General features: G+C 42.2%; 1 protein-coding gene across 1 annotated transcript; it reads left to right on the plus strand.

The window, feature by feature from the left end:
* The first annotated feature begins 530 nt into the window (after positions 1 to 530).
* LOC136675781 (guided entry of tail-anchored proteins factor 1) lies at positions 531 to 23,115 on the plus strand. Its single transcript, XM_066652530.1, has 5 exons — positions 531 to 666; positions 10,413 to 10,578; positions 17,207 to 17,274; positions 21,412 to 21,526; positions 22,578 to 23,115. The coding sequence occupies exons 1-5, from the start codon at positions 577 to 579 to the stop codon at positions 22,649 to 22,651; spliced, it is 513 nt and encodes a 170-aa protein (XP_066508627.1). The 5' UTR covers positions 531 to 576; the 3' UTR covers positions 22,652 to 23,115.
* The last annotated feature ends 1,784 nt before the right edge of the window (positions 23,116 to 24,899 follow it).

Here is a 24,899-nt window from a genome sequence, read left to right on the forward strand (position 1 = left end):
CTGGGTTTGGGCCTGCAGTTGGGGAATGGGCCTGCATAGATTCTTGTTACCACTTCATTGGTCTCACAATGTACTTTCTTAACAAAGCTCCAAACACATAATGTCATTCTCAGTTTCATCGTGAATTGGTTTTCCAGATGCTGTTACATGACAACAAGTTAGGGAATTTATACTAGAAAAAATGGTCGAAACCAAAGGTAATGTAAGATACGTGGTGATATAGTAATTACATTTGTGTATATTATTTATAAACAAATAGAGTACTGTTTCTTAAAAACTTTATTTTAACCAATCTGGCAACCCAGTGCCGTCTACGCTGACTGAACAAACCCGTTTTAATAAAAGTCTTCGTCGTGGCTTGAATTAAAATTTAAAACAGGCTTTAATCGCTATTAAACAATCACAGTACTTCTGAAATTAAATGTTAATCCACAGATTGCTGAACTGCTTAGAAACCATTCAGCTATAAACTCGAAACACGGTTCTTGTTTGAATTTTCCGTTCCACCTTAAGAGCCATTGCAGTTGCGGCGTTATTTAAGGTGCAAGGGAAAATTTGATCAGAGGTGGCTGAACAATGGCTGCTGGCTACAACTGGCTCCTGGTGCTATGCTCTGTGTTTCTGTGTAATCTCGTTAAAACATGTTTACCGTCTATCTCCTCGTTTGTAAGTACAATAATTAAATGAAGGGTTTGAGGTTAAATGTCTCTCGTGAACGCTGACAGATGAAATCTGCGCGGTTCGATAGAGAAATGCTCATTCATAGCGGAGTCAATGGGTTCAGAAACCGGGCTCAGAACTGCAGGGTTCTGTTCCGCTGCAGCTGGCATTATCGCTTTATCCACAGAACCGGCTTCTTTATTCTATACATTTACACGTAAACAGACACTGACAAAAAATCAGCTAACGGCTATCTGGGGGTTCAATTACGACCTGGCTTACTATGGCAACAAAATCAAATCTGGCAACTTCTGTAGTATACGTTGTTTGGGAAAGATGTATTGACAATAGTTGCTTTGGCAAGACTGTTAGACACTGAGCCGATCAGATTCTGTGTGGTGTGTGTAGCGTGTGATGTATCTGATTTAATGTGTGAGGTTTAGGTGATTGTGTTTGTGGTGGGTGTCTGTGAGGTGTGTCTGTTTCTATGAGATGTCAGAGGGTCTTTTTGCGATTATATGTAATGTGTGAGCCGTGCTCTTAAAATCGGACAGGCTTCTTCGGAGTAGTAATATATGTATTATCTTGATGACCCTTACTTTGCTACCGCGGTCACGCCATCTGCACTTCGCGATAACGCAGCCATCTACACTAGGATTTCTTGTGCGCGTCTACATCACGGTTTACGGTAGAACGTGTGCGAGCGAGAGGGGGGACTCGCAGAAAAGAGCAGATATTGAACATTCATAAGAAATTAATTTAAAACATAATTCAATACAGTTAATATTAAAAACAGGCCTGATTGGCTAAAAGAACGGGTTTTTACCAGAAAATCTCACTGTTGTATTGAAAAACATGTCCTCAGGTACACAGGGTATAATATTTATGTGCATTTACTGTGAGAATTAGAAGTAATAGGCTTGAAAAAAAACTTCAAAAAACCCTATGGATATTAAATTCCATAAAATGGTTAAATCAAACTGTTACCAGACCACTCCACTGCATTCTTGAAGAGCATGTTCTCAGGTACTCATGTTATAATTTTCATACATTTTTACTGTAGGAATATGAAGTAATATTATTTGATGATGTTTAATTTACATATATGGACAATTCTGATTTCTATTAAAGGGTTAAATCAAACTGTTACCAAACCACTCCACAGCAGCCTTGAAGAACATGTTCTCAGGTACCCAGAGAATAATTTTTATACATTTTTACTGTAGGAATTTGGAGTAATATTATTTCAAATCTCATAAAAAAGTATGTTGAATTTACATATATGGCAAATTTTGAGTGCTATTAAAGGGTTAAATCAAACTGTTACCAGACCACTCCACTGCAGTCTTGAAGAGCATGTTCTCAGGTACCCAGGGTATAATTGTACATACATTTTTACTGTAGGAATTTGGAGTAAGAGCATTTCAAAATTCAGTAAAACATTTTAATTTGCCAATATTGCATAATTCTGAGAGCTATTGAAGAGTTAAATCAAACTGTTACCAGACCATTCCACTGCAGCCTTGAATAACATGTTCTAGAGTATCCAGATTATCATGTTCATACATTTTTACTGTAAGAATGTGGAGTAATAGCATTACAAACTTCATTAGAATAACAACACAATTCCACAAATTGCAGAATGCTGAAGGCCGTTAAATGGTTTGGTAACAGTTTGATTTAACCCTTTAATAGCTCTCAAAAATTTGCAATATTTGTAAATTAAACAGCATATTTATGAGTTTGAAATGATATTACTCCAAATTCCTACAGTAAAAATGTATGACAATTATTCTCTGGGTACTCTAGAACATGTTCTTCAAGGCTGCTGTGGAGTGGTTTGGTAACAGTTTGATTTAACCCTTTAATAGAAATCAAAATTGTCCATATATGTAAATTAAACATCATCAAATAATATTACTTCATATTCCTACAGTAAAAATGTATGAAAATTATACCATGAGTACCTGAGAACATGCTCTTCAAGAATGCAGTGGAGTGGTCTGGTAACAGTTTGATTTAACCATTTTATGGAATTTAATATCCATAGGGTTTTTTGAAGTTTTTTTTCAAGCCTATTACTTCTAATTCTCACAGTAAATGCACATAAATATTATACCCTGTGTACCTGAGGACATGTTTTTCAATACAACAGTGAGATTTTCTGGTAAAAACCCGTTCTTTTAGCCAATCAGGCCTGTTTTTAATATTAACTGTATTGAATTATGTTTTAAATTAATTTCTTATGAATGTTCAATATCTGCGCTTTTCTGCGAGTCCCCCCTCTCGCTCGCACACGTTCTACCGTAAACCGTGATGTAGACGCGCACAAGAAATCCTAGTGTAGATGGCTGCGTTTTTGCGAAGTGCAGATGGCGTGACCGCGGTTACTTTGCTTGAGTTTTAACACAAAAAGTTTCATTTCTTTAGACCTCATTATATTAGTTTGTGTAATTTATTTTATGGCAGAGAACGACTGGTAAAAATAAACTGTAATATAGCCGAGTAGGTCTGTGCCATGTCAGATTGTTTGTGATGTGAGTAGCGTGTGATGTGTCTGACAGTCTGTGAGGTATTTTGGTTTCTGTGTGAAGTGTGTAATGATAGGATATATGTGTGTGATGTTAGTAATGTGTGAGCAACACTCTTAAAATCAGGCTCCTTCAGATTAGTAATATATATAATATCTTGATCTAAATGCCCCTATATCTTCTGGTCTCTTCTGCACTTTAAAATTATTGGTGTATAATACAACAAAAACTATACACTCCATCCTCTGTACTTAATCTCCCCAACTAGTGTATCTTCAGTATCTTCTCTCACCTGCCTTTGCTACTTTGCCACTACTGCAGTATAAATGCTGCAACCTGTATGAAATAGTATTTTATTTTAATTTTTGTACTGCTGTGAAATTTTGTAAATCTATGTGCACTGTGAGCTACAGTAACCTGAACCAAATTCCTTTTATGTGTGAGCATACATGGCCAATAAAACTTGATTTTGATTAATTTGCTTGTGTTTTAGTGCATATAGTTTATGCTGATCCACCTACGTAGACGGATTGAAATGTTGCAGCAACAATTCAGCAACAATGGCCTTCACTGGAGCATCACTTGAAGCCCATTGGGATTAGTAACAGTAGAAAGTACCAACAGTACAAAGTACCAGTAGTTGAGCAAGTTTCATTTCTTTAGACCTTATTATTTTTGTTTGTGTAATTTATTCATGGCAGAGAAAGATTGGCACAATAAACTGTAATATAGCCGAGTAGGTCTGTGCAGTGTCAGATTGTTTGTGATGTGTGTCTGACAGTCTGTGAGGTGTGTCAGTGTCTGTGTGATGTGTGTACTCTCAGAGGGTCTGTGTGTGATATTAGTAATGTGTGAGCAGTGCTCTTAAATTTGGACAGGCTACTATAGAGTAGTTATATATATTCTGATCTAAATGCCCCTTAATTTGCTTGAGTTTTATCACAAATTGTTTATACAGATCCACCTACGTAGACTGATTGACATGTTGAAGGAACAATTCTGCAACATTGGCCTTCACTGTAGCATCAGTTGAGGCCCATTGGCTTAGTAATAGGAGAAAGTACCAACAATAGAAAGTAGCAATAGTAGACCAAGTTTCACTTTTAGACCTTATTTTCTGTGTACACAAATATCTTTCCTCTACTTCGCAGAAATTCGTTTTTCACGTGTGGTCTTGGAATGCATCTCCCATGAAAAACGAATTTCTGAAACGTAGAGGAAAGATTTTTTTATGTATTTAACGCGTATTTGGACTTTTAAAACCCTCCCTTTGCATTAAACAGTCATTCTATAATGTTTTTCAGTTGGAACTACGTGTGATATCCTACCAGTTTCTTTAATAGAGTAATACCTAAGCTGTGATTTAGCGTAAGTAAATTTCACTCGGATGTGGAAAGATGCTATTCATCTTTCACGGTTTTCCTAGATTTTCCCTCAATATCTGCGATATAGCGGCCCCTTGAAAAATCCCGCGAAGTAGCGAATCCGCGAAAGATGAACCCGTAAATTAGCAAGGAATCACTGTAATTCATTTTATGGCAGAGAAAGGTTAGTAAAATGAACTGTAATACATTTTGAATAATAAAATAACTTTTTTCATAAGCATGCCAAAATTATGCCCAATGGACTGGTAAGAGATCAAACAATCTTTCATATAAAAAAATTAATTAATGTTGTAGCTAATGTTGTCACAATACAAAATTATGACTTTCGATACGATACCTGCCTAAATATCTCGATACAGATACTGAAACGATACCATTGTAAAGATCCTAAAACATTAGGAAATGTAATGTACTTTATCTACAAGCTGAGGGTGGCCGGCAAAATCTCTATCTGTTAAGTGTGACGTCACACGTGACGTTTCGCCATTTCTGGGTCCAATCTCGTCTTTGGCCCCATGTCATACATTCATAAGATGCGTTTACTGTTTGAATAAAGCCGGATGCCTCAATCAATTATGTGACATCAGTTCAGCAGTTCAGAAAAAGGAATACATTTAGCATAAAAGTAAGCAAATGTGACTTTGGCAGCACTTTTTGCACATTAGTTGCACATTCGATTTGCCGTCCAGACAGACTGTGCGGTTCCGTCTCTGGAGCAGACGAGCCACTTCGAGGGAGCTGGGTCTCCAGCGGTGCTGGCACACACCGCCCCCTGTGGTACTCATTGGAAATACCACTCTAATTTAAAAAAACTCCTTCTGGTTAAAGTACGGGTACTAAATATATGGGGTATTGTACCGGTTTTAATGCAGGTAGGTGTCGCAGTCACACAGCTCCAGGGGCCTGGAGGTTGTGGGTTCGATTCCCGCTCCGGGTGACTGTCTGTGAGGAGTTGGTGTGTTCTCCCCGTGTCCGCGTGGGTTTCCTCCGGGTGCTCCGGTTTCCTCCCACAGTCCAAAAACACACGTTGCAGGTGGATTGGCGACTCGAAAGTGTCCGTAGGTGTGAATGTGTGTGTGTCTGTGTTGCCCTGTGAAGGACTGGCGTCCCCTCCAGGGTGTATTCCCGCCTTGCGCCCAATGATTCCAGGTAGGCTCTGGACCCTCCGCGACCCTAAATTGGATAAGCGGTTACAGATAATGGATGGATGGATTTCATTTGACTACAAGCGATTTAATAATTATTGCATAGTCTGCTGAACAGTTATAGGCATTCTGTTTAGAAATGCAAATTAATGTAAACCAGTATCTGTATATTCACCTAACATGAGCATATGTGGTATCATTACACTTCTAAGGACCTGAACTTTAACAATTATCAATAAAATGTTGGACTTTCATTACTGTGTGGCTACCAAACCTCTTCCAATAACGGGTGGAGCATGAATTCCACACATCACACAAATACAGCTGTAACTCAGACATGCTTTCCCCAAAAACTCCAAAGCTTCACATACATGACTAATATGAGGATCAGATGACATGATAATTTGATTAATTCAGAAAACACACTTAAAAATTAAGTGGAAAGAAGTAAAATACACCTTAAAACTAATATATATGTTAATGTCAAATATACTGTTTTTCTATTAATTGATTGTGGCAGTGGAGATAAACCGTTCTTATATAATATAAAGCACTATTATATGTTTTTGAGTAAGTGTGAACATATCTTACACCAATCGAACGGGCAGACTCTCAGGATCACAAGGATACTCTAAAATGTAGCACTAAGTAATTAAAGCTAAAATAATATATTCCAAATTTCAGGTTTCTTCCTCACCAAAAACAAAACCGTGGCGTCTCGAAACCTGAAGAGCCCACAAGCAGCTCACACACAAAGTTAACATAGCAGCGCTTACGTTAGGTTGTCACCTTCAAAAGGAGTCCAAATTTGAGTCTCTCCATCAGACCGCTCATGAGTAATTCTCATGTTTGTGTTAAGTGAACTGGGTAAAAAACAAAAAACAAAAAAAAAGTACACATTTTTTTAAAAGATACAACATGATGCCCATGGTGCTTCACATAGCGTAGACTCTTGGCTTTCCAACGACATGTCAATCAAGTCTGTAGACGAATAAGGGGCAGAGTTATGGCGATGCGCGCCCAAGGAGGAGGGACAGACATTCAGGGGAATGCATACGTTTTCAGCGAACAGACCCAGACACCGCGAGAGACAACTCAAATGGTTCTATTTGGCAGCCACAAGATCCACAAACAATAATCAGGTCAATAAACATGTTTTGAAAGCTTAGATTTGCCCACTGAGGGCATTTAAATGTAAGAGGGGGTGTGTGGAATAAACTTTTTATAAACGTTTAGCATTTACAGCGCTCCCTATATGAATTTTAGCTCCATTTTTGACGTGCTACCTCAAAATCATGTCAATAAGTAGAAAATGATATTTGAACACATTTGAGTAAAGTATTAAATTGTTATAGATGTTTAAGTAAAACATACGATAAGCCGAAGAGGTTCATTTGCATATGGTGGCCATTTTAAATAAAAATTCAACAGGTTTTTATTTTTTATAATTATTAAGCTCTCCTCCGGACTCCTGTGAACATTTTAACACTAAGCTCAAGGGAATTGGAAAAAAATCCACAGACTAGTTTGCAAAAGTAGGTTTTGCAAATCAGCTCAAAATCAAAGTGGGTGGAGCTTAATTTTGACTAATTCAGGGGAAAAAAGATTTTGTCTCTACACCTCATGGTGTAGGAGATATGGACCAAAAGGCATTTTGCTTCACTATAACGCCACTATAACGGCAGCCTTCACTGCTTGAAGGTGTTTGGAAATGTTCCCGAGGTTAGTGAAGAATTGATTACATGAGTGGCTGCGGACACAATGGACGGGGATATGGTTTGCAGTACGGTGGTAGGAATGGGATCCAGTGGACAGAATGTAGGACGGCCACCTCTAAGAAGATTTGATACCTCGTCTTCTGTGAGAGGAGTGAATGAAGGGAAGGAAGCAGTAGGTTTAGGAGGATTCGAAGGGTCAGAAAACCGGCTGCTGATTGCAACAAATTTGCTGGTGAAGAAGTCAGCAAATGCGTCAGCAGTGCGGTTGGTTGCAGGGGGTGGAGGGTTCAGTAGAGACTTGAAGGTTGAAAACAGCTTCCGGGTGTCAGTAGCGTTGTTGATTTTGTTTTGGTAGAATTTCTTTTTTGCAATGGTGACATTTGTTGAGAAGGCTGAGAGCAGGGATTGTAGTTGTGTCAGGTGTGATGGGTCTTTGGTTTTTCGTCATCTCCTCTCAGCAGCTCTAAGGTTAGTTCGCATTGATCGAAAGGAGTCAGTAAGCCACGGATGGGGCTGCATGGGTCTTGCGGGTCTGGTAGTCAGAGGGCCCAGGTGATCCAAGCAGGAGCTCAGTGTTGTGCGGAGTGACTCTGTGGCGTCATTGACCTCAAGAGATGAGAAGGTGCTGGGGGGTTGGAAAGCAGAAGTCACACGGGCAGAGAAGTGGGTGGGAGATTGTGCCGGAAGGGGACAGGGGGAGCGGACACAGTGGGTTGCTGAGGGATACAAGCATTTAGCTGAATAAAGTAATGGTCAGAGAGATGTAGAGGAGTAACATTTACAGAGTTAATTAAGCAGTGTTTGGTGAGAATGAGATCAAGTGCATTACCTGCTTTGTGAGTTGAAGGGGTGCATACCTGCTGTAGCTCAAAGGAGTGGGTCAGAGAGAAGAAATCAGCAGCGGCCAGAAAGTCTAGGTGGGTGTTCATGTCACAGAGAATGAGCATGGGACAGTCATGTTCAGGGATGGAAGAAAGCAGGGTGTCTTGTTCTTCTAGGAAATCGCCCAGTTGCTCTGGGGGACGATATACAACAACCACATACATTTTTACTGGTGCAGTCATCAGGATGGCATGGTATTTGAAGGAGCTGTACGAGACTGATGATTTGATCTGGGTATATTTCCATGTGTTGGAAATCAACAGCCCCGTACCATCACCTCGTTTACCAGGCCGTGGGGTATGTGAGAATCTGTAGTTGATGGAGAGAGCAGTGGGGGTAGCGCTGGTTTCTGGTTTGATCCAAGTCTCAGTGGATGTCAGGCTTGGATGTCTAGCGAAAGATGGTTTGCATAGGCGGAGATGAAGTCTGCTTTGTTTACCGCAGACTGACAGTTCCATAGACCTATTGAGAAGGAATTGGTAATGGGTGGGGATGTGTGATATAGAGAGCGAAGGTTATCGAGGTTGCGTTTCCGTCTGTAGAAGTAAAAGCACCTGCAAGTTCCAGAGAGAGCAGAGATGGGGTAGAGACACATTGTGCAAAGAGAAAAATTAGGCTTTGTTTGTTTGTTTGGTGGCCACGCTTGGGGGACACGATTGGGAGACAAGTTATGTCTTTACCCCAGAAAGGCTGAACACAAAGGCTGACGCTTCAGAGGGATCACTCTTTTTGTAATGGAGATCTCACACAGCTGTTCTGTGTTGGTGATTGATTGTCCCGGCTGAGACCGCCCACTGACAGTTTGGTAGAGGACAAAAGGCCTGAGGGAGTGGTCACAGCTGAAACTCCCTCGAGCTCATTGTTTCCCTAATTGAGTCAGTAGTGGTACTTAACACCTTTAGAATGGGTTTCAGTTGAGACTTACAGTCAGGTGACTGGAGCCACAACACAGGAAGTCCACAAGCTCAGTTAAGTTGGTAAATAAATACAGAATGCACAAGCATGCACTTACTCAGGTTTTTCCTTAAATCCCCTGCATTGTTGTAGTGCATGTGGTTTGTTATGCACAGGACACCATTTGTCTGGTCCATTGGTGGGTGTAGCTGTTATGTTTTGTTCACTGAGACAATTCTGCGATTATTGTGATTCTCTCCAAACCTGTCCTTTTTTCTCCATTGATGGATAGTGACTGGATATTGAAGCTTGGGTCATTGTGTGCCTTTGCTTGTGTTTGAATAAACTGCAGAAAGACAGTAAATGGGGGGGGGGGGGGGGGGGGGATTTACTTTAAATTCCTGCTTGTAGAGTAAGCCTTCCATCATCCATCTGTCCTGTAGTCCATACGGCAGCTTTTCCACTATTGGACCAATGCCCCTTGCTGTATCACGATAGGACAGTCCATGCAAGTATCCCTTTTCTTTAAAACTAATGTAGGAGCCAGAAGAAATACAGAATATATGAAGTAAAGAGGGGTTTCTTTAAAGTCATGTTAAACCAAGCATCTAGGAATTTATCAATTCATAGGATTCAGAATATAAGTCAAATGTTTTAGAGTACTGATTATTTGAAGTTGCATGGTCATATTTTTGTTCCAAGTGAGGGCACAGTTATCAGTGTTTCCTGAAGTTTTGTTCTTAATATAAGCTTTTTGAAGGATTTCTCACATGTTCCTTTTTAAACTTTTATTTGAAGTCCCAGTGTTTGGTTGTAATATCCATTCCATATTGAACGTAGTAAAAGACATTTTTAAAGTTGAAATTCCATGGTTTGACTTGATCAGTAAGACAGGCTATCTTGATAAGTCTTAGATAACAATGGTGAGTATGGTAGCCTGCAGACGCTTTGTCTCCCTCTGCTGATGAGATTATCTCAAGGTGTGAAAGAGGAGCTCTGTTTCTCTTGTCATGAATTTTAATTACAAAGGTGCTGACTGCAAGGTTGGGATAGCTAGGCCTGTTCCAAAATCTTCTTTGATTTTTAGAGAAACCGGACAGACCCGCTAACAAAGGCGTAACCAACAATCACCAAATAAAAAAAGGCGTTTTTAATTTTTTATTTATTTTTTTAAATATATATATTTTTTTATAAAAGCTGTCTAGAGTCCTCCAGAAAGACGCAGCACAGGAAATGGAGATGCGAACTGAAATCCAGAACATGAGGCTGGAATTGTCTACCATCAACATGATGGACGAGTTTGCCCGGTATGCCAGGTTGGAGCGCAAGATCAACAAAACCACAGACAAGTTAAAGACCCATGGTATGATGGAGTTTTATTGAATTCATTACACAGCAGTCTCTGAGCACATCTGAAATGGGATGATGGGGAAAATAATTCCCTAAATAAAAATTCTGCTAGGAAATTATTTGGTACCAATTTGGAATAAGACCACTTATTAAGGTATATAAATATTTTACAGTCTGTTTATTAATGGTTATTGTTATTCTCATCTTTTTATATATTTTTATTATTATCATTATTATTATTATTATTATTATTATTAGGGCGGCACGGTGGCACAGCAGGTAGTGTCACACAGCTCCAGGTGCCTGGAGGTTGTGGGTTCGATTCCCGCTCCTGGTGACTGTCTGTGAGGAGTTGGTATGTTTTCCCTGTGTCTGCGTGGGTTTCCTCCGGGTGCTCCGGTTTCCTCCCACTGTCCAAAAACACATGTTGGTAGGTGGATTGGCGAGTCAAAAGTGTCCGTAGGTGTGAGTGTGTGAGTGAATGTGTGTGTCTCTGTCTGTGTGTGTGTCTGTCTGTGTGTGTGTGTGTGTGTGTCTGTGTTGCCCTGTGAAGGACTGGCGCCCCCTCCAGGGTGTATTCCCGCCTTGCGCACAATGATTCCAGGTAGGCTCTGGACCCACCGCGACCCTGAACTGGATAAGTGGTTACAGATAATGAATGAATGAATTATTATTATTATTTATGATTATTATTATTCTCCAGGTTTCTGCAGTTAATACAGCCCGAACCGCTTAATGTATAGACTCCATTCTAACTGAGTTTCAAAGCTTTCAGCTCTGAGAGGTGTGCTGTGTATTTTTGGAGTTGATCTGATTTGTTGTATTTAATATAATTGTGTTTAAAGATAAAAAAGTCCCCCATTAAAATGAAAGGACGGAATATTCAGATTCAAATCTTAACTGCCATCTATGATGTAACAAGTCACTCTCTGACTGCCACTGAGTCTCACAAACACAGCACACATGCACGGCCCCTCTCCTCTCTCACAGACACACATTCACCTCTCCCAATACACTCACTTATCCCCCACCCCCAAACACACATACACAGGCAGAAACAATCACAGACACACATACACTGATCAACCATAACATACTGACCACCTTATCGTTTCTACACTCCCTGCCTCCTCTCTCAGCTCCACTGGCCTGACAGAAGAACTTTGTAGTTCTACAATTTCAACCCGTAGTCCATCTATTGCTCTGCAAACTTTGTTAGCCCATTTTCCCCTTGTTTTTCAATGGTCAGGACCCCCAGAGGACCACCACAGTGCAGGCATGATTTGGGTGGTGGATCATTCTCAGCGCTGAGATCATTGACATGGTGGTGTGTTAGTGTGTGTTGTGCTGGTACAAGTGAATCAGACACAAACTCTTCCAGCTCTTATCAAGCACAATTTATTTCAAATCTATGCACTAAAAACTATGGATTTTCAAATCCGATGATGTCACAGTCACTCCCAAACTGCCACTGAGTCTCATAGACACAGCACACATGCACGGCACAGCCCCTCTCCTCTCTCACTAACACACAAATCAAATCAAATCAAATTTTTTTGTATAGCGCTTTTTAGAACTGATGTTGTCACAAAGCAGCTTCACAGAATTCCAGTAAGACAAAGATTTCACATGAAATGTAAAAAACATTTCATGTCAACAAACACACTTACCTCTCTCCACACACACACACACACACACACACTCAGGCAGAAACAGACACACACACATACACTGATCATATTATGACCATCTCCTTGTTTCTACACTCACTGTCGCCTCTCTCAGCTTCACAGACTAAAAAGTAGAACTTTGTAGTTCTACAATTACAAAGTGTAGTCCATCTTTTCCAGAAACACTCACAGTTACACACACTCACACCCACAGTAACAGACACACATTGACACACACGCACATATTTTCAGCTCTTTTCTATGGTTTTACTTTTGTACCACAATTCTGCCTGCGGGCGGATATTTTGAGCGAGCAAGGAAGTTTCTGTGCGCGTGAGCGGCGGATATCTTGAGTGAGCAAGGTTTCTGCATGCATGCATGGATATCTTAAGAGAGCAAGAAGCTTTCTGCGCACTTAACCATAACCTCCCACTCGCCCCCTGATAGCAAGGAGACAGCGGACCACTGTTGGCCCACTGAGGGCAAAGTTCGAGGTCCACTAGTGTTTTACACAGCGTTTTCTGGGCGGACCGCTGGTGATTAAACAGAATTTTAGACAAAATGCCACATTTTGTAGTACTTTTCCATTCAGAGTTCGACTTACATTTTTTCCTTCATTAGTTTCTTTTGTTATCCTTTATAAATAAGATTAGTAAATAATTTTCATCCAGCACAGTGTCAACATTTTCATCATTTAATCATTTTATATCAGGCATATACCCATTATTATATCGCTCATAGTTGTTGGTAATATTCGTATTAGTTTGTTTTCCAGAATAAAAGTTTCTGTGAATGTAAAATCTGTTTGAGGAGATTAAAAATTCCTGTACAGGACAGTAATCTGAGTGGTCTGATGGTGGACCAGCAGTGGTCTACAGTCAGTGGTGTGCCAGGATTTTTGTGCCAGAAGACCTATATATGCTCGCTGACTGGGGGCTGGAGACCAGTTAATAGGTGGTTTCCGGCCCCCCAGTCAGCGAGCATATATCGTATGTCCCTCCCACTTGGCAGTCAAGCCTTCCAATCAGAAATTACATTTGTCATTTGCTGTTTCTTATTGGGTGAAACTGAGGTACTTTGTAATGGCTGTAAGTGTAGAGCGAGCGTGCAGGTCACAGACATCGCACAAGCGGCAATATCCCTGCGCAGTAGCCTTCTTACTCGCTCAAGATATCCACGAGCATGCGCAGAATTGTGGCACAAAAATAAGACCATACTTTTAAAGCATTACATATTTCATACTGTCACACCCTTGTCTCGTCAGGTTTGTTTTCTCTGTCTCAGCACATGGCCTTGTTTTGTTGTCGTTCATGCCCCGCCTTTGTTCCGCCTCCTTGTCTTTACCCTCGTTATCCATTTCAGGTGTTTCTCGTTTGTTGTTGTATTTAAGTCCCCTTCCCTCACTTCCTGGTGTCGTTCATTGTTCTTTGTATTGTTCTTGGTATGTTTTCAGCCCATGTTATTCTCGTGTTGTTTCAAGTGCTCTATTTGTTAGTATTCCTAGTCATGTTGTTTCTGGTTCTCGTTCTTTGTCTTGTTCTTTCCTCGCTTCGTGTTTGCCCTTAAGTTCATTTGTGTTTGTTTAGTATATTTCATGTAAATAAAGTCTGTGTTATTAGCGTTTGCGTCCGCCTCCGTCAGTCCGCCCCTCGTCCCTAACAGAATGAACAACCCACTTCAGGACGCAGCTAGCACAAAGACTTTGTTTGAAAGGGCAGTGGAGTGGAGTAGCCGGCTCCAGCTCATGCCTGGCGAGGTTCCTTATCCTCTACTGGAGGAGTTGACTCGTGTATCGAGTAACTGCGCCAGTGCGAGTCGAAGGAGTCGGCGAAGGAAGCGTGCTGGAGTCTCCTCCTCGCTGGTGGATTACCCCCTCAGGTCCGGGGAAATTTTTGAGTGGGGTTAAGGGTAGGGGCTGTTAGCCTCCGACCCCAGGACAGCGGAGGTGAGGCTAACAGGGGTGCACCTCTGGGGGATCTCATGAGTGCACCCGTCAAGCCCCCTAAACCCTCTACAGCTCCAGCACAAGCCCGGCGAGCAGCACAAGCCCCTGCCTCCGTGGACGTCGTCGCTGCAGGGCCTCCTGCCTCCGTGGACGTCGTCGCTGCAGGGTCTCCTGCCTCCGTGGACGTTGTCGCTGCAGGGTTCCCTGCCTCCGTGGACGACGTCGCTGCAGGGCCTCCTGCCTCCGTGGACGGCGTCGCTGCAGGGCCTCCTGCCTCCGTGGACGTCGTCGCTGCAGGGCCTCCTGCCTCCGTGGACGTCGTCGCTGCAGGGCCTCCTGCCTCCATGGACGTCGTCGCTGCAGGGTCCCCTGCCTCCGTGGACGACGTTGCTGCAGGGCCTCCTGTTTCCATGGACATCGTTGCAAGGGCCCCAGCTCCCAAGCACCTCTCTGCACTCCCTCCTGACCTCCAAGAGAAGCTTGAAAGCCTCTTGGCAAGTCCGGAGGTCTCCATGAAGGCGGCCACACAGGCCGCTCCTGTCCCCGAGAAGGCGGCTTCCACGGCCGCTCCTGTCCTTGTGAAAGCGGCGCCTCCAGCCGCTTTTGTCCTCGTGAAAGCGGCGCAGCCAGCCGCTCCTGTCCTTGTGAAAGCGGCGCAGCCAGCCGCTCCTGTCCTCGTGAAAGCGGCGCAGCCAGCCGCTCCTGTCCTCGTGAAAGCGGCTCCCCCAGCCGCTCCAGTCCCTGTGAAGGCGGCTCCCCCAGCCGCTCCAGTCCCTGTGAAGGCGGCTCCACCAGCCGCTCCAGTCCCCGAGAAGGCGGCTCCCCCAGCCGCTCCAGTCCCCGAGAAGGCGGCTTCCTCAGCCGCTCCAGCCCCAGAGAAGGCAGCTCCCCCGGCCACTCCAGCCCCAGAGAAGGCGGCTTCCTCAGCCGCACATGCCCCAGAGAGGGCGGCTTCCTCAGCCGCACATGCCCCAGAGAAGGTGGTTTCTACGGCCGTTTCTGCCCCCGTGACTGTGGCTACGGCCGTTTCTGCTCCCGTGACTGTGGCCCCGGCCGCTCTTGGTCGTGTCTATGGGACGGCCCCAAGGACTTCGGGGCCGATCCCCAGAACTGTGCCCAGGCTGGTTCCTCGGACTTCTCCTCAGACGTTTGCCAGTTCTGGGCACCCCCATGTTGTTTTGGTTCCCCTGTCTGTCCCTGTCCTAGTTCCTGTCTCTCTCCTTGTCCCTGTACCTGTGTCTGCTTTTGTTTCGATTCCTGTCCCTGTCACAGTGTTCGTGTCCGTCCCGGTAAACGTCATGGTCCTTGTTCCCCTGCCAAGTCCAGTCCAGTCCCCTGTTAGCCCTGTCCAGTCGCCACTTAAACCCTCTGTCTGGCCTCATGTCCAGTCCCCTGTTCACTCCCAGTATCCATCCTCAGTCTCAGCACCTGTCCAGTCTATGTTTCAGTCCCCTGTCTCCGCTCCTGTTCTGCAGCAGTCCCCGTTTCAACCCTCTATCCTGTCTCAAGTCCCGTCTCCTGTCCATTCTCGTCGTCTGTCCTGTCTCCCGTCCAGTCTCATGTAAACTCTCCCGTTCAGTCTAGTCCTTTCCAGTCCCAGGTCCCATCCCATTAGTTCAGTCTTCTGTCCCCGCTCAAGTTCTGTCTCCAGTCCATTCTCTTCGTTTCAGTGCTTTGCCACCCGTCTTTAGTTCTTTCGTGTCTCTGTTTCTAGATTCTTCACCGGTTTCTCCCCTTTGTCAGTCTTCTGTTCTGTCCAAATTCTAGTCTCTTGTCTCCAGCCCCACGGTTCCTTGTCTTAGTCTCTTGTTTTCCGTGCTCCATCCTGCGGCAGCTTCTGGGGGGTCTAGGTTACGCGCCCCGGGAGTTGCGCGTTCAGGAGGGGGCATCTGTCACGCCCTTGTCTCGTCAGGTTTGTTTTCTCTGTCTCAGCACATGGCCTTGTTTTGTTGTCGTTCATGCCCCGCCTTTGTTCCGCCTCTTTACCCTCGTTATCCGTTTCAGGTGTTTCTCGTTTGTTGTTGTATTTAAGTCCCCTTGCCTCACTTCCTGGTGTCATTCATTGTTCTTTGTATTGTTCTTGGTATATTTTCAGCCCATGTTATTCTCATGTTGTTTCAAGTGCTCTATTTGTTAGTATTCCTAGTCATGTTGTTTCTGGTTCTCGTTCTTTGTCTTGTTCTTTCCTCGCTTCGTGTTTGCCCTTAAGTTCGTTTGTGTTTGTTTAGTATATTTCGTGTAAATAAAGTCTGTGTTATTAGCGTTTGCGTCCGCCTCCGTCAGTCCGCCCCTCATCCCTAACACATACATAACACAGACAGGGCAAAGGTGTTCTGTTGTTTGCCAAATAGTGAACCGTCATCCATCTACAGGTAAACCTCAGATCTTGCCCAATACTGATCTTACATTGTCTTCTGCATCAGTCGACATGTTGGCTTCATCACATATTTGTTAATAGGTTTAACCATTTAATGAATTACGCATCAGCAGAGTGTCTTTATTCATTAATGAGAATGTGGTGTACCTTAACATGTGAAATGACTCCCATTCTCAGGTCTGAGCTTATTGATATATTGAGTAAGTTCTCTGACAGTTTCTGTATTACACAAAAACTACGTCACTGTCACACTTCCTATTTCTGTGTTACAAATGAATATTAATGACTTTTAAAGTGTTTACAATCTAATGTATAACTATGTAATAAACAGGCTTTTAAACCATTTATAAAACTTTGTAAGTGTAGTCTTACATTAAAGCGGTACCAATTATTCATATAAATCTGTAATAACACCAGATAACATCTAAAAATATTAAGACTGTTCAGTTTGTTGGTTGTAAATAGAAGAGTGAGTTTTGTGTTCGCTGATGTAGGTTTTTTGTAAAGCTTCAGATGAAAAACACATCAGAGTCTTGTATCAGCTCATTTTACAAATTGTCTATTGTTTATAGAAGTTTTTGTCTGAAATCTTTTGAGCCAAAGGCTGTGAGAATGAAGGAGAATCATGTCTTTGTCTTTTTCTTTGCAGTGAAGTCGAGAACTGCTCAACAGGCTAAAATGAAATGGGTTGTTAACATTGTTTTCTACATTCTTCAGGTAAGTCCTAAATGTGAATTTATTCTGTTGTTTATTCAAAATTTTGTAATAATTAATTTGGGATATGCTGTGGTCTACCACTGGGTAAATGCACGCCGCTGGATGCAGCTCAAATTTAAAGTTAGGGTAGATTATAATCAGACTGGTGTCACGCCTACATCCCAGGACTCCAATTCCCAGAATGCACCCGTCAGTCACATGACTACCGACCGGTCTCCCTCGCCTGAATTCTAATTACACACACCTGTTAGTTTCCCTATTTATACCCCTTTCATTGAACTGTTCACTGCCGAGTATTGCTTTGGTTCACCCCAACATACAACGGGTTCTTTTGTAATCAGTCTGACGATTTCTTGTTGCCTACTTCCTGCCTGTTTTCCCGGTTTACGTCTCCTGCCTTGTCCCTTTTGGTACTGTTTGTATGCTTCGGTTTTTGAACTCTGCCTGTTTTTGACTACGGTTTTCGCTTGTCCTCTGAGGTACTGTTTGCTCCCTGTTTTGAACCTTGCTTGCCTTGTGATTACTCTTTTGGATAACATCATTAAAAAACTATCTACTGTGTTCCGCGATTGTCAGCTTTCTGTTCAGTCCTGACAACTGGGTGTTTCACACAACACGACTGTTTTTGTTGATCTTTATAGAGTGTAGCGTAGTAACAGTATTTGAGTTGTTTACGTTTAATGGTGATTATCACTTATAATAATAATAATAATTATTATTATTTAATTGAATGACAAAATTATTAACAATTTAATAGAGATGGAAATACTGTCAATGTGTCACGCCCTCGTCATGTCTGTTTTGTCCGGCCATGTGCTGAGAGCGAGCACATGGCTATGTTTGTTGTTGTTTCCTGTCTCCGCCTTTGTTCCGCCTCCTCATCTGTGTCATTTGTTACCCTGCCCCCTTGTTATCTGTCTCAGGTGCGTCTCGTCTGTGATTTGTATTTAAGTCCCCTTCCTGCACTTCCTGTTTGTTGGTCATTCGTTCTTTGTACGGTGTCAAGTCTGTCGTGTTCTCAAGTCTGTCGTGTTCTCAAGTCTGTCTGTCTCTGCTAGTTCGTCCGTTATTGTTTTCCATGTTGTCGTTGTATTTCCACTGTCGTTTCGTGATTTAGTCTGTCTGTCCCGTTTGCCTGTTTAGCTCCCCGTGTCCCGTTTAGCCTGCTTGGCTCCCCGTTTCTGTTCTTTCTGTTAAAGTCTCTTTGTTTTGTTATTATTGTAAAATAAAGTTTATCGGTGCTTTAGCGTGTGCATCCGCTCCGTCAGTCCGCCCCTCATGCCTGACACAACGCTAGGTGAGTTCTCAGGATTTTCAGACTCTTAAGGAACAAACTCCACACACTGTATTATTTCAAATAATGGAAATGCTTTATTAAAAGGAATGATAACAGGTTGATAAACATAGCACAATCATCAAAATATCACGGAATCAACGCATGTGAAACCAGTTCGAATTTAATAGTTGGCTAGGCTATATGACTTGTGAATAATGTGTTGCTAAATGATTTAATTAGGGTATGATTTTATCAATTCGACATCAGCTCTGAAGATGAGGAATTTGCTTAATTTTTTTCACGATTCAACCACTCGATGGGTACAGCAGTTCTTTTGAGGTGATTGGAGAGAGGTCCAGCCTGGCTCCGGCAGTTCTTTTTTGTTGGAGCGTTGAAGCTGGGTTTCGTGGGAGGTTGAGGCGTAGGCGTTGTCACTTGCGAGTCAGGCTGCTTCAGGCGCCCTCAGAGCGTGGTGACGTCAGTTGAAGGATTTCCTCTGGCTCGCTGTCCTGAGTGAGAGTCTCCTTCCAGATGGATTGGGCTACAAACAACGAACACAAATGAGAAAAGAAAAGATTACTGACAATTAATCGACCGTTTACTCTTTTAGTTTCTGTATTGCACTGCTAACTGACACAAGGCGTCCCCTGTAAGTTGCATGAAGGTCTTTTTCTTTAAGAGTCTTTTTGGAAGAGTCGGCTTGTCAGCGTAGACGAGAAGAGAAAAAGTACAAGAGAAAATGCGAAGAAGGATAATGCGAAAAAGTCAAGAGAGTTCAAGAAGAGTATGAGACCTCCCAAATGAGTGTGACCGCGCCACCTATGAAAAAGGGAGCTGCGAAAAATTGTTCATTTTTCGCAGCTCCCTTTTTCATGGTTGGCGCGGTCACGCTCATTTGGGAGGTCTCCGTTCTCTGACTGGTTCCTGGGTCTGGAGTTCACGTGACTGTCTCCAGTTTCACCTCTCCGAAATTTCACATTTTCTGGACGGATACATAACCTTAATTGAATAAAAATGCTTCATACATACTTGAATATAGCATAATGAGTATACTGGAGTATTTTTATCAAATATATATATATAGTATATTATCAACTGTTCTAGATCTCGGAGATTAATTCATTTTTCTAAATTGAGACAGGAATTTTTCCTCGTGATTAAAACAGTAATTCACATCACTTGGTTAGTTAGTAGACAATCACCTGAGAATAACAGAGGATAACATTAATAACACATTGCATAATGCGTGTTTTAGTAACAAAGAAATATAATCGTCCGAGATGATTTGTTAGGAGGAGAGAGGGCGATTTCGCAAATGTCCACTTGGGGGCACTGTTGGTCCATGCTGTTTGTCTGGTTTGAACTCGTGTTGGAGGTCACCATTGGCAGTCCTGGGCCATCTGTTGATTTGGATAAGATAAGGGTGCCAGTCGATGCTGATGGTAATAAAGCTGGGATTCTTTAATCCTGGTCTCTAAGGCTTTGGTTGATCTTTTAGGCTTAATGGGGTCATAAACTTGGGGTTTCCACTTTACTGTCCAGAAGAAGAAGGGGGAGTAGTCATCTGGTGTCGTAAGTTTGAAGATGACCCCTCCCTGTCATCCTGGGGGTCACTGAAAAGTGTTCTGCTTAGCCTTTGCTATCAGATATAGGTGTGTGCGTGAGTTTGTGTGTGGAATGCAGTTCTTATCCACTTCTGGAGTGGAGAGGCAGAGTCTTAATTTTTCATTTCTTGATCTGGGTCCATACTCCACTACAAGAGACTGGAACACTACACGACTACACACTACACGACTGGGGATAACACACTACACAACCCCAAAATCCCCTAGGAGACACAGATAAATACGGACATTCAACGCTGCTATTTGTGTATATGCACAAAGCTATACACAAAAAAAAATGGATGGGTACCCACATAGTTCCACCTTAAATGGGGCAGAAATATTAGCGGTAGCTGGGGTGCTGCATCATTTAAGGTGGAATTTAAATTTAGAATAAAATTGGAATAAAGGCTGTAACAGTGTGCTTTGTGGGCACTATGTTCTCCTACAGGTAATACTCATTATTTGGGGAAGTGCTTCCAGCTCTATGTAATGTTTTGTAGTTTTTCATGGTTTTACAGTTTAATCTGTCCTCCACCTTCTGTGCTCTATTGTCATTGCCTGCTGAAGGGACTTGTTCAGAGTTGATTTTGTCGTGTTTACACTACGCAGCTACCTCCAAAGAAATTTTTTTTTAATTAGTCTAAAAGTCGTGTAATGTAAACCCAGCATGCCAAAGAACACTGACTGTATTCAAGCAACAAAGAAACACACTAACACATGTCAGCACTAACACATGACAAATCGTGGCAAATATCCTCATGACGGTATAAAAAGCTGTTCAGTCAGGCTTAGTAAGATTATGCCTTCCTACGTGTACTTGTTACTCCATTGTGGATATTTTTTTTGTTCATGGCTCTGAAATTAAATAAAAATATTATATCTTATTATATCTTATTAGCGATACAGAAAACTGCTTTAACAAAATAAAATATGTAGCAATATAAATATCTCAATTTATAGGCACTTATCTAGTAGTTAAGATATATAGAGTTGTCATCGGTACTCTGTATCAGCACATAATTCAACATGAAATATCGGTATCAGTATCGGAAGGGAAAAAATGGTATCGGTGCATCCCTACTCGCCACACTTTACGTGAACTTTAGTTTATTTCTTTATTGAGTGACAGTATGAAAAAAAGCAGATGAATGATAATGACCTGAGTGTGCTTTTATTTTCTATGCTGTATTACTGCAGTAAACTCTGAGTGATCTGTCTGAGCTTTACATTAATGCTGACACTTTCCCTTTCCAGGCAGCTCTTATGGTGTCTCTGATTTGGAAATATTACGCCGATCCAGTCACTGTGCTGCCTAGTAAGTGGATTTCTCCCCTGGAGAGACTGGTGGCCTTTCCTTCCGGAGTCACAGGTAAAGAGATCCCGAAGATGAATCAGAGTTCAGGTCTCACCTTGTATCTCAGCGGAGAACTGAACACATCAGCACAGATATCATACTTTAAATACACACACACACACACAAACACATAGATATAACATTTAGAAACTGAAACTAAATACTGTTAAATCTACCTGGATTAAAGTGTGTATGTGATTATAGAATTGTGTACAAGCCATATATTAACAAATGCTTGAAATTTAGTTAATCGTTTTTATAAAAATGTAAAATTCTATAGATCTCTTATTTAATACACACAGGTCAATAGGTCACAGTGCTTAATTTGTGCTTGGTCACTCAGCGCCACCACAGCTATGTTTAAATTAACATTTTATCTTATGTTATTTTATTATTGAGCCAGGGTTTGCAGCTCACTTTTTCGTGCTAGACATCAATTCTGGTATTAAGTGCTTTTCTCTGTCTATGCGTGGTTATACTGGTTTAAGTAATACCAAAGTTACAATTTATTATTGTAGTAACATGGTCTAGTGTGTGTTATGAGCGATATATATGGGTTTTATCATGTAGTCAGCATTTTATTCGATGACACATTCCTCATGCTCAACATTGAGGTAGTGTATGTGTTTATCAGCTGAAGCCTGAGAGCCGACAGATTTGAATATCCCTCCGCTCAGAAGCTGTGTGTGTGTGTGTGAGAGAGAGGGGTAGAGAAATGTGCATGTGTGTTTGTCTGCGAGAGAGAGAGACAGGGAGTGAGTGTGTTAGCAGAAGCCCCATGTGTGTGTGAGACTTCATTTCATGAAAGTACTGTAAACGTGAATTACACTCAGCAGCAGGTAGGGGCAGCTCAGGAGACAAATCCATTAGATTTTCAGTTATTAACAAATCTTTAATAAGTAGTAAAATTTTCAAGGTCATTCTTGTTGTTTCATGTACCACCAGTGGTACGCGTACCACAGTTTGAGAACCACTGTAATAAACTATCAATCATCTGCTGTGTTTTTCAGTAACTGACTGTAACTGAATGCCATTTTAAGCTGGTGTCATGTTTGTGTTTCTGTAGGTGGAGTTGGAATAACGTGTTGGCTGGTTGTCTGCAACAAAGTGGTGGCCATTGGTCTTCATTCCATCAGCTAATTCCCATTTGAAAAATGTCTGTCTCACAGAGAACGCACCTCTTTGTTTTAATGCAGTCGCTGCTCTCGGATCAGTGGAACATCTCAGGGAAGTGTGAATTGAGTTGGAAGTTATGGCACATTTCGGCATCTGTGTTTTTTCCTAAAATGTTAAACAGAAAGTGTGTGTTAAAATATTCAGAAGTTTGTTTTCATTTAGAAGATCATGATAACACAGAAAATGTGACTCGAGCAGCGATGTCTAGGCTTTAACTGATGGTCAGTAAACTGTGGGACACCAGTGAGGAGTAGAGGAGTGTTTATTCTTTTTGTTATTTGATGGGATGTAAATCTGCAGAGAGTCAATCTTGCTCTCTTTTCTCATGTAAATCAGTTTTAGTTGTTTTTGTTTGTGGTTTCATGGTGATAAATAAAATTCTGTAACAGACACTGAAAATGTTGCACTGTGCTGAGGTAGGTTGTTCACGTGTGTGTGTTTATGTGTGTGTGTGTATGTGTGTGTCGATATAATGCATGAGCTTACTGTATTTAATCAGTTGACGCCTGTTTCAGAAATATGAAATTGCTTGCTGCTTTACAAGTATATACGAGCTAATGATGTAACAGTGTGTGAGAGATGTCCAGTTCATTCTCAGTAAACACAAATGAAAGGAAAGACAGTGTGAGTATATTCAAAAATATTCCTAATAGATCAACAATAATCTCTGTAGCTGGATGTTCATGATTCTTTGACCTGGTCTCGGTCTTTGAGTCAGGATTAATACAGGACTAATACCAGTATAAACTAGCGAGGGCCCATGGTGTTACACATCACACTCTTCTTGTTTATTACTACTGGAAAATTAAATGAATGCTGTGAAAAATTTGTGTGTGTAAAATTTAAATGAAACAAAATGATGCCAGGACCACCACACCCCTACTCTGGAAATTGTGAGTGGAGAGCCCACTTGATCCTCTAATGTTGCCTTTTTGAACTGAGCCCACCTGGGTCACGTTGGCTGCCCAGCCACCAGGCGCTCGCCATCAGACACTAACCCCAGGTTTGGCTCCAGGGGTAGGTCCCGGTAACCCTCTTCCGGGCAGGGTACACTTAGTTTTAAATGTTGTAGTCATAGGGATGTTTCTTGGATCGTGTTTATCACTCCAGACCTGTTCACCATGGGAGCCCCTACAGGGAGCTAACAGCTCCTGACAACGTAGCCCTGGAAGCCATTAGAACACAAAAGCCATGACAAGGCCCAGATCTAGGAAAGGTAAACAAGATACATTTTTCATCTAATAACATACTTAAACATATCATAAGCTGCGATTGCACTACCCATAAAATAGAATGCTACAAACGGTTATACAGAACCTTTTTTGTGTTAATCATAATTTATTTGTGGTAATCATATATAAAGGCAAATAAGAACCTCAAATTAAAAATAAAAATCCAGGTATCCAATATCAATCAAGTCAAATATAAGTCAAATATAAAAACAATTTTGGTAAGTTATATTTACAAATATTTGTGATTGGCCCAGAAATGTGACATATTCTCCTTCTCATATGTATATGTGTGTGTTAAAAAAATCTATGCATAAAATTATTTTTAAACAAATATTTAAATAAAAAGATAAAATAGAGTTGTCATCATATAAATTATGGGGCGTTTCTCTTTCTCGGTCGCGTTCGATGTCACCCCTCCGGGCTTATGGACCAGTAAGATCATTGAGACGAATAGCGTATTACTGACGAAATTAGTCCCGGTTTCCAACACAGGTGCCGGGCAGAGCGATGGGGAGTGGGAGACAAATGTCAGTGGGGTCACTGTCATAAATCCGAGTGGTTTCCACTCGGTCCGCCTCGACCAGGTACCTTTAAGGTCGAGTCCCAACCCCGGATCTCGTATCATGGTGGTATTGGGACGGCCTGTGGGTCTATAGGCCACTGACCATCTGCCCACTTGTGGGGTGGGTGGAGGGTCAACTTCCCTGGGCACCGGGGGGTCGGACGTATGAGGATTTTCCCCCTTTTTGAACCCATAAATTTGCCCGTGCCTTTTTAAACCCATAAATTTGCCCGTGCGCGAGTCGACGGGGCCGCGTAACCCCCGAGGCGTTGGCCGGCGGTTATCCGCCGGTCCGTGGGATCTCCCGACCTTTCCTCTCCTTTGAGCAGGACGTGGGAGCGCACCACCGGGCCCTGGCTGGAAACGGCTGGAGGCAAAGAGCGCATTAGAGGTGACACGGATCGGTCTTCCACAGACC

This window comes from Hoplias malabaricus, chromosome X1 (genome assembly GCF_029633855.1).
Source record: "Hoplias malabaricus isolate fHopMal1 chromosome X1, fHopMal1.hap1, whole genome shotgun sequence".
Lineage (NCBI taxonomy): Eukaryota > Metazoa > Chordata > Actinopteri > Characiformes > Erythrinidae > Hoplias > Hoplias malabaricus.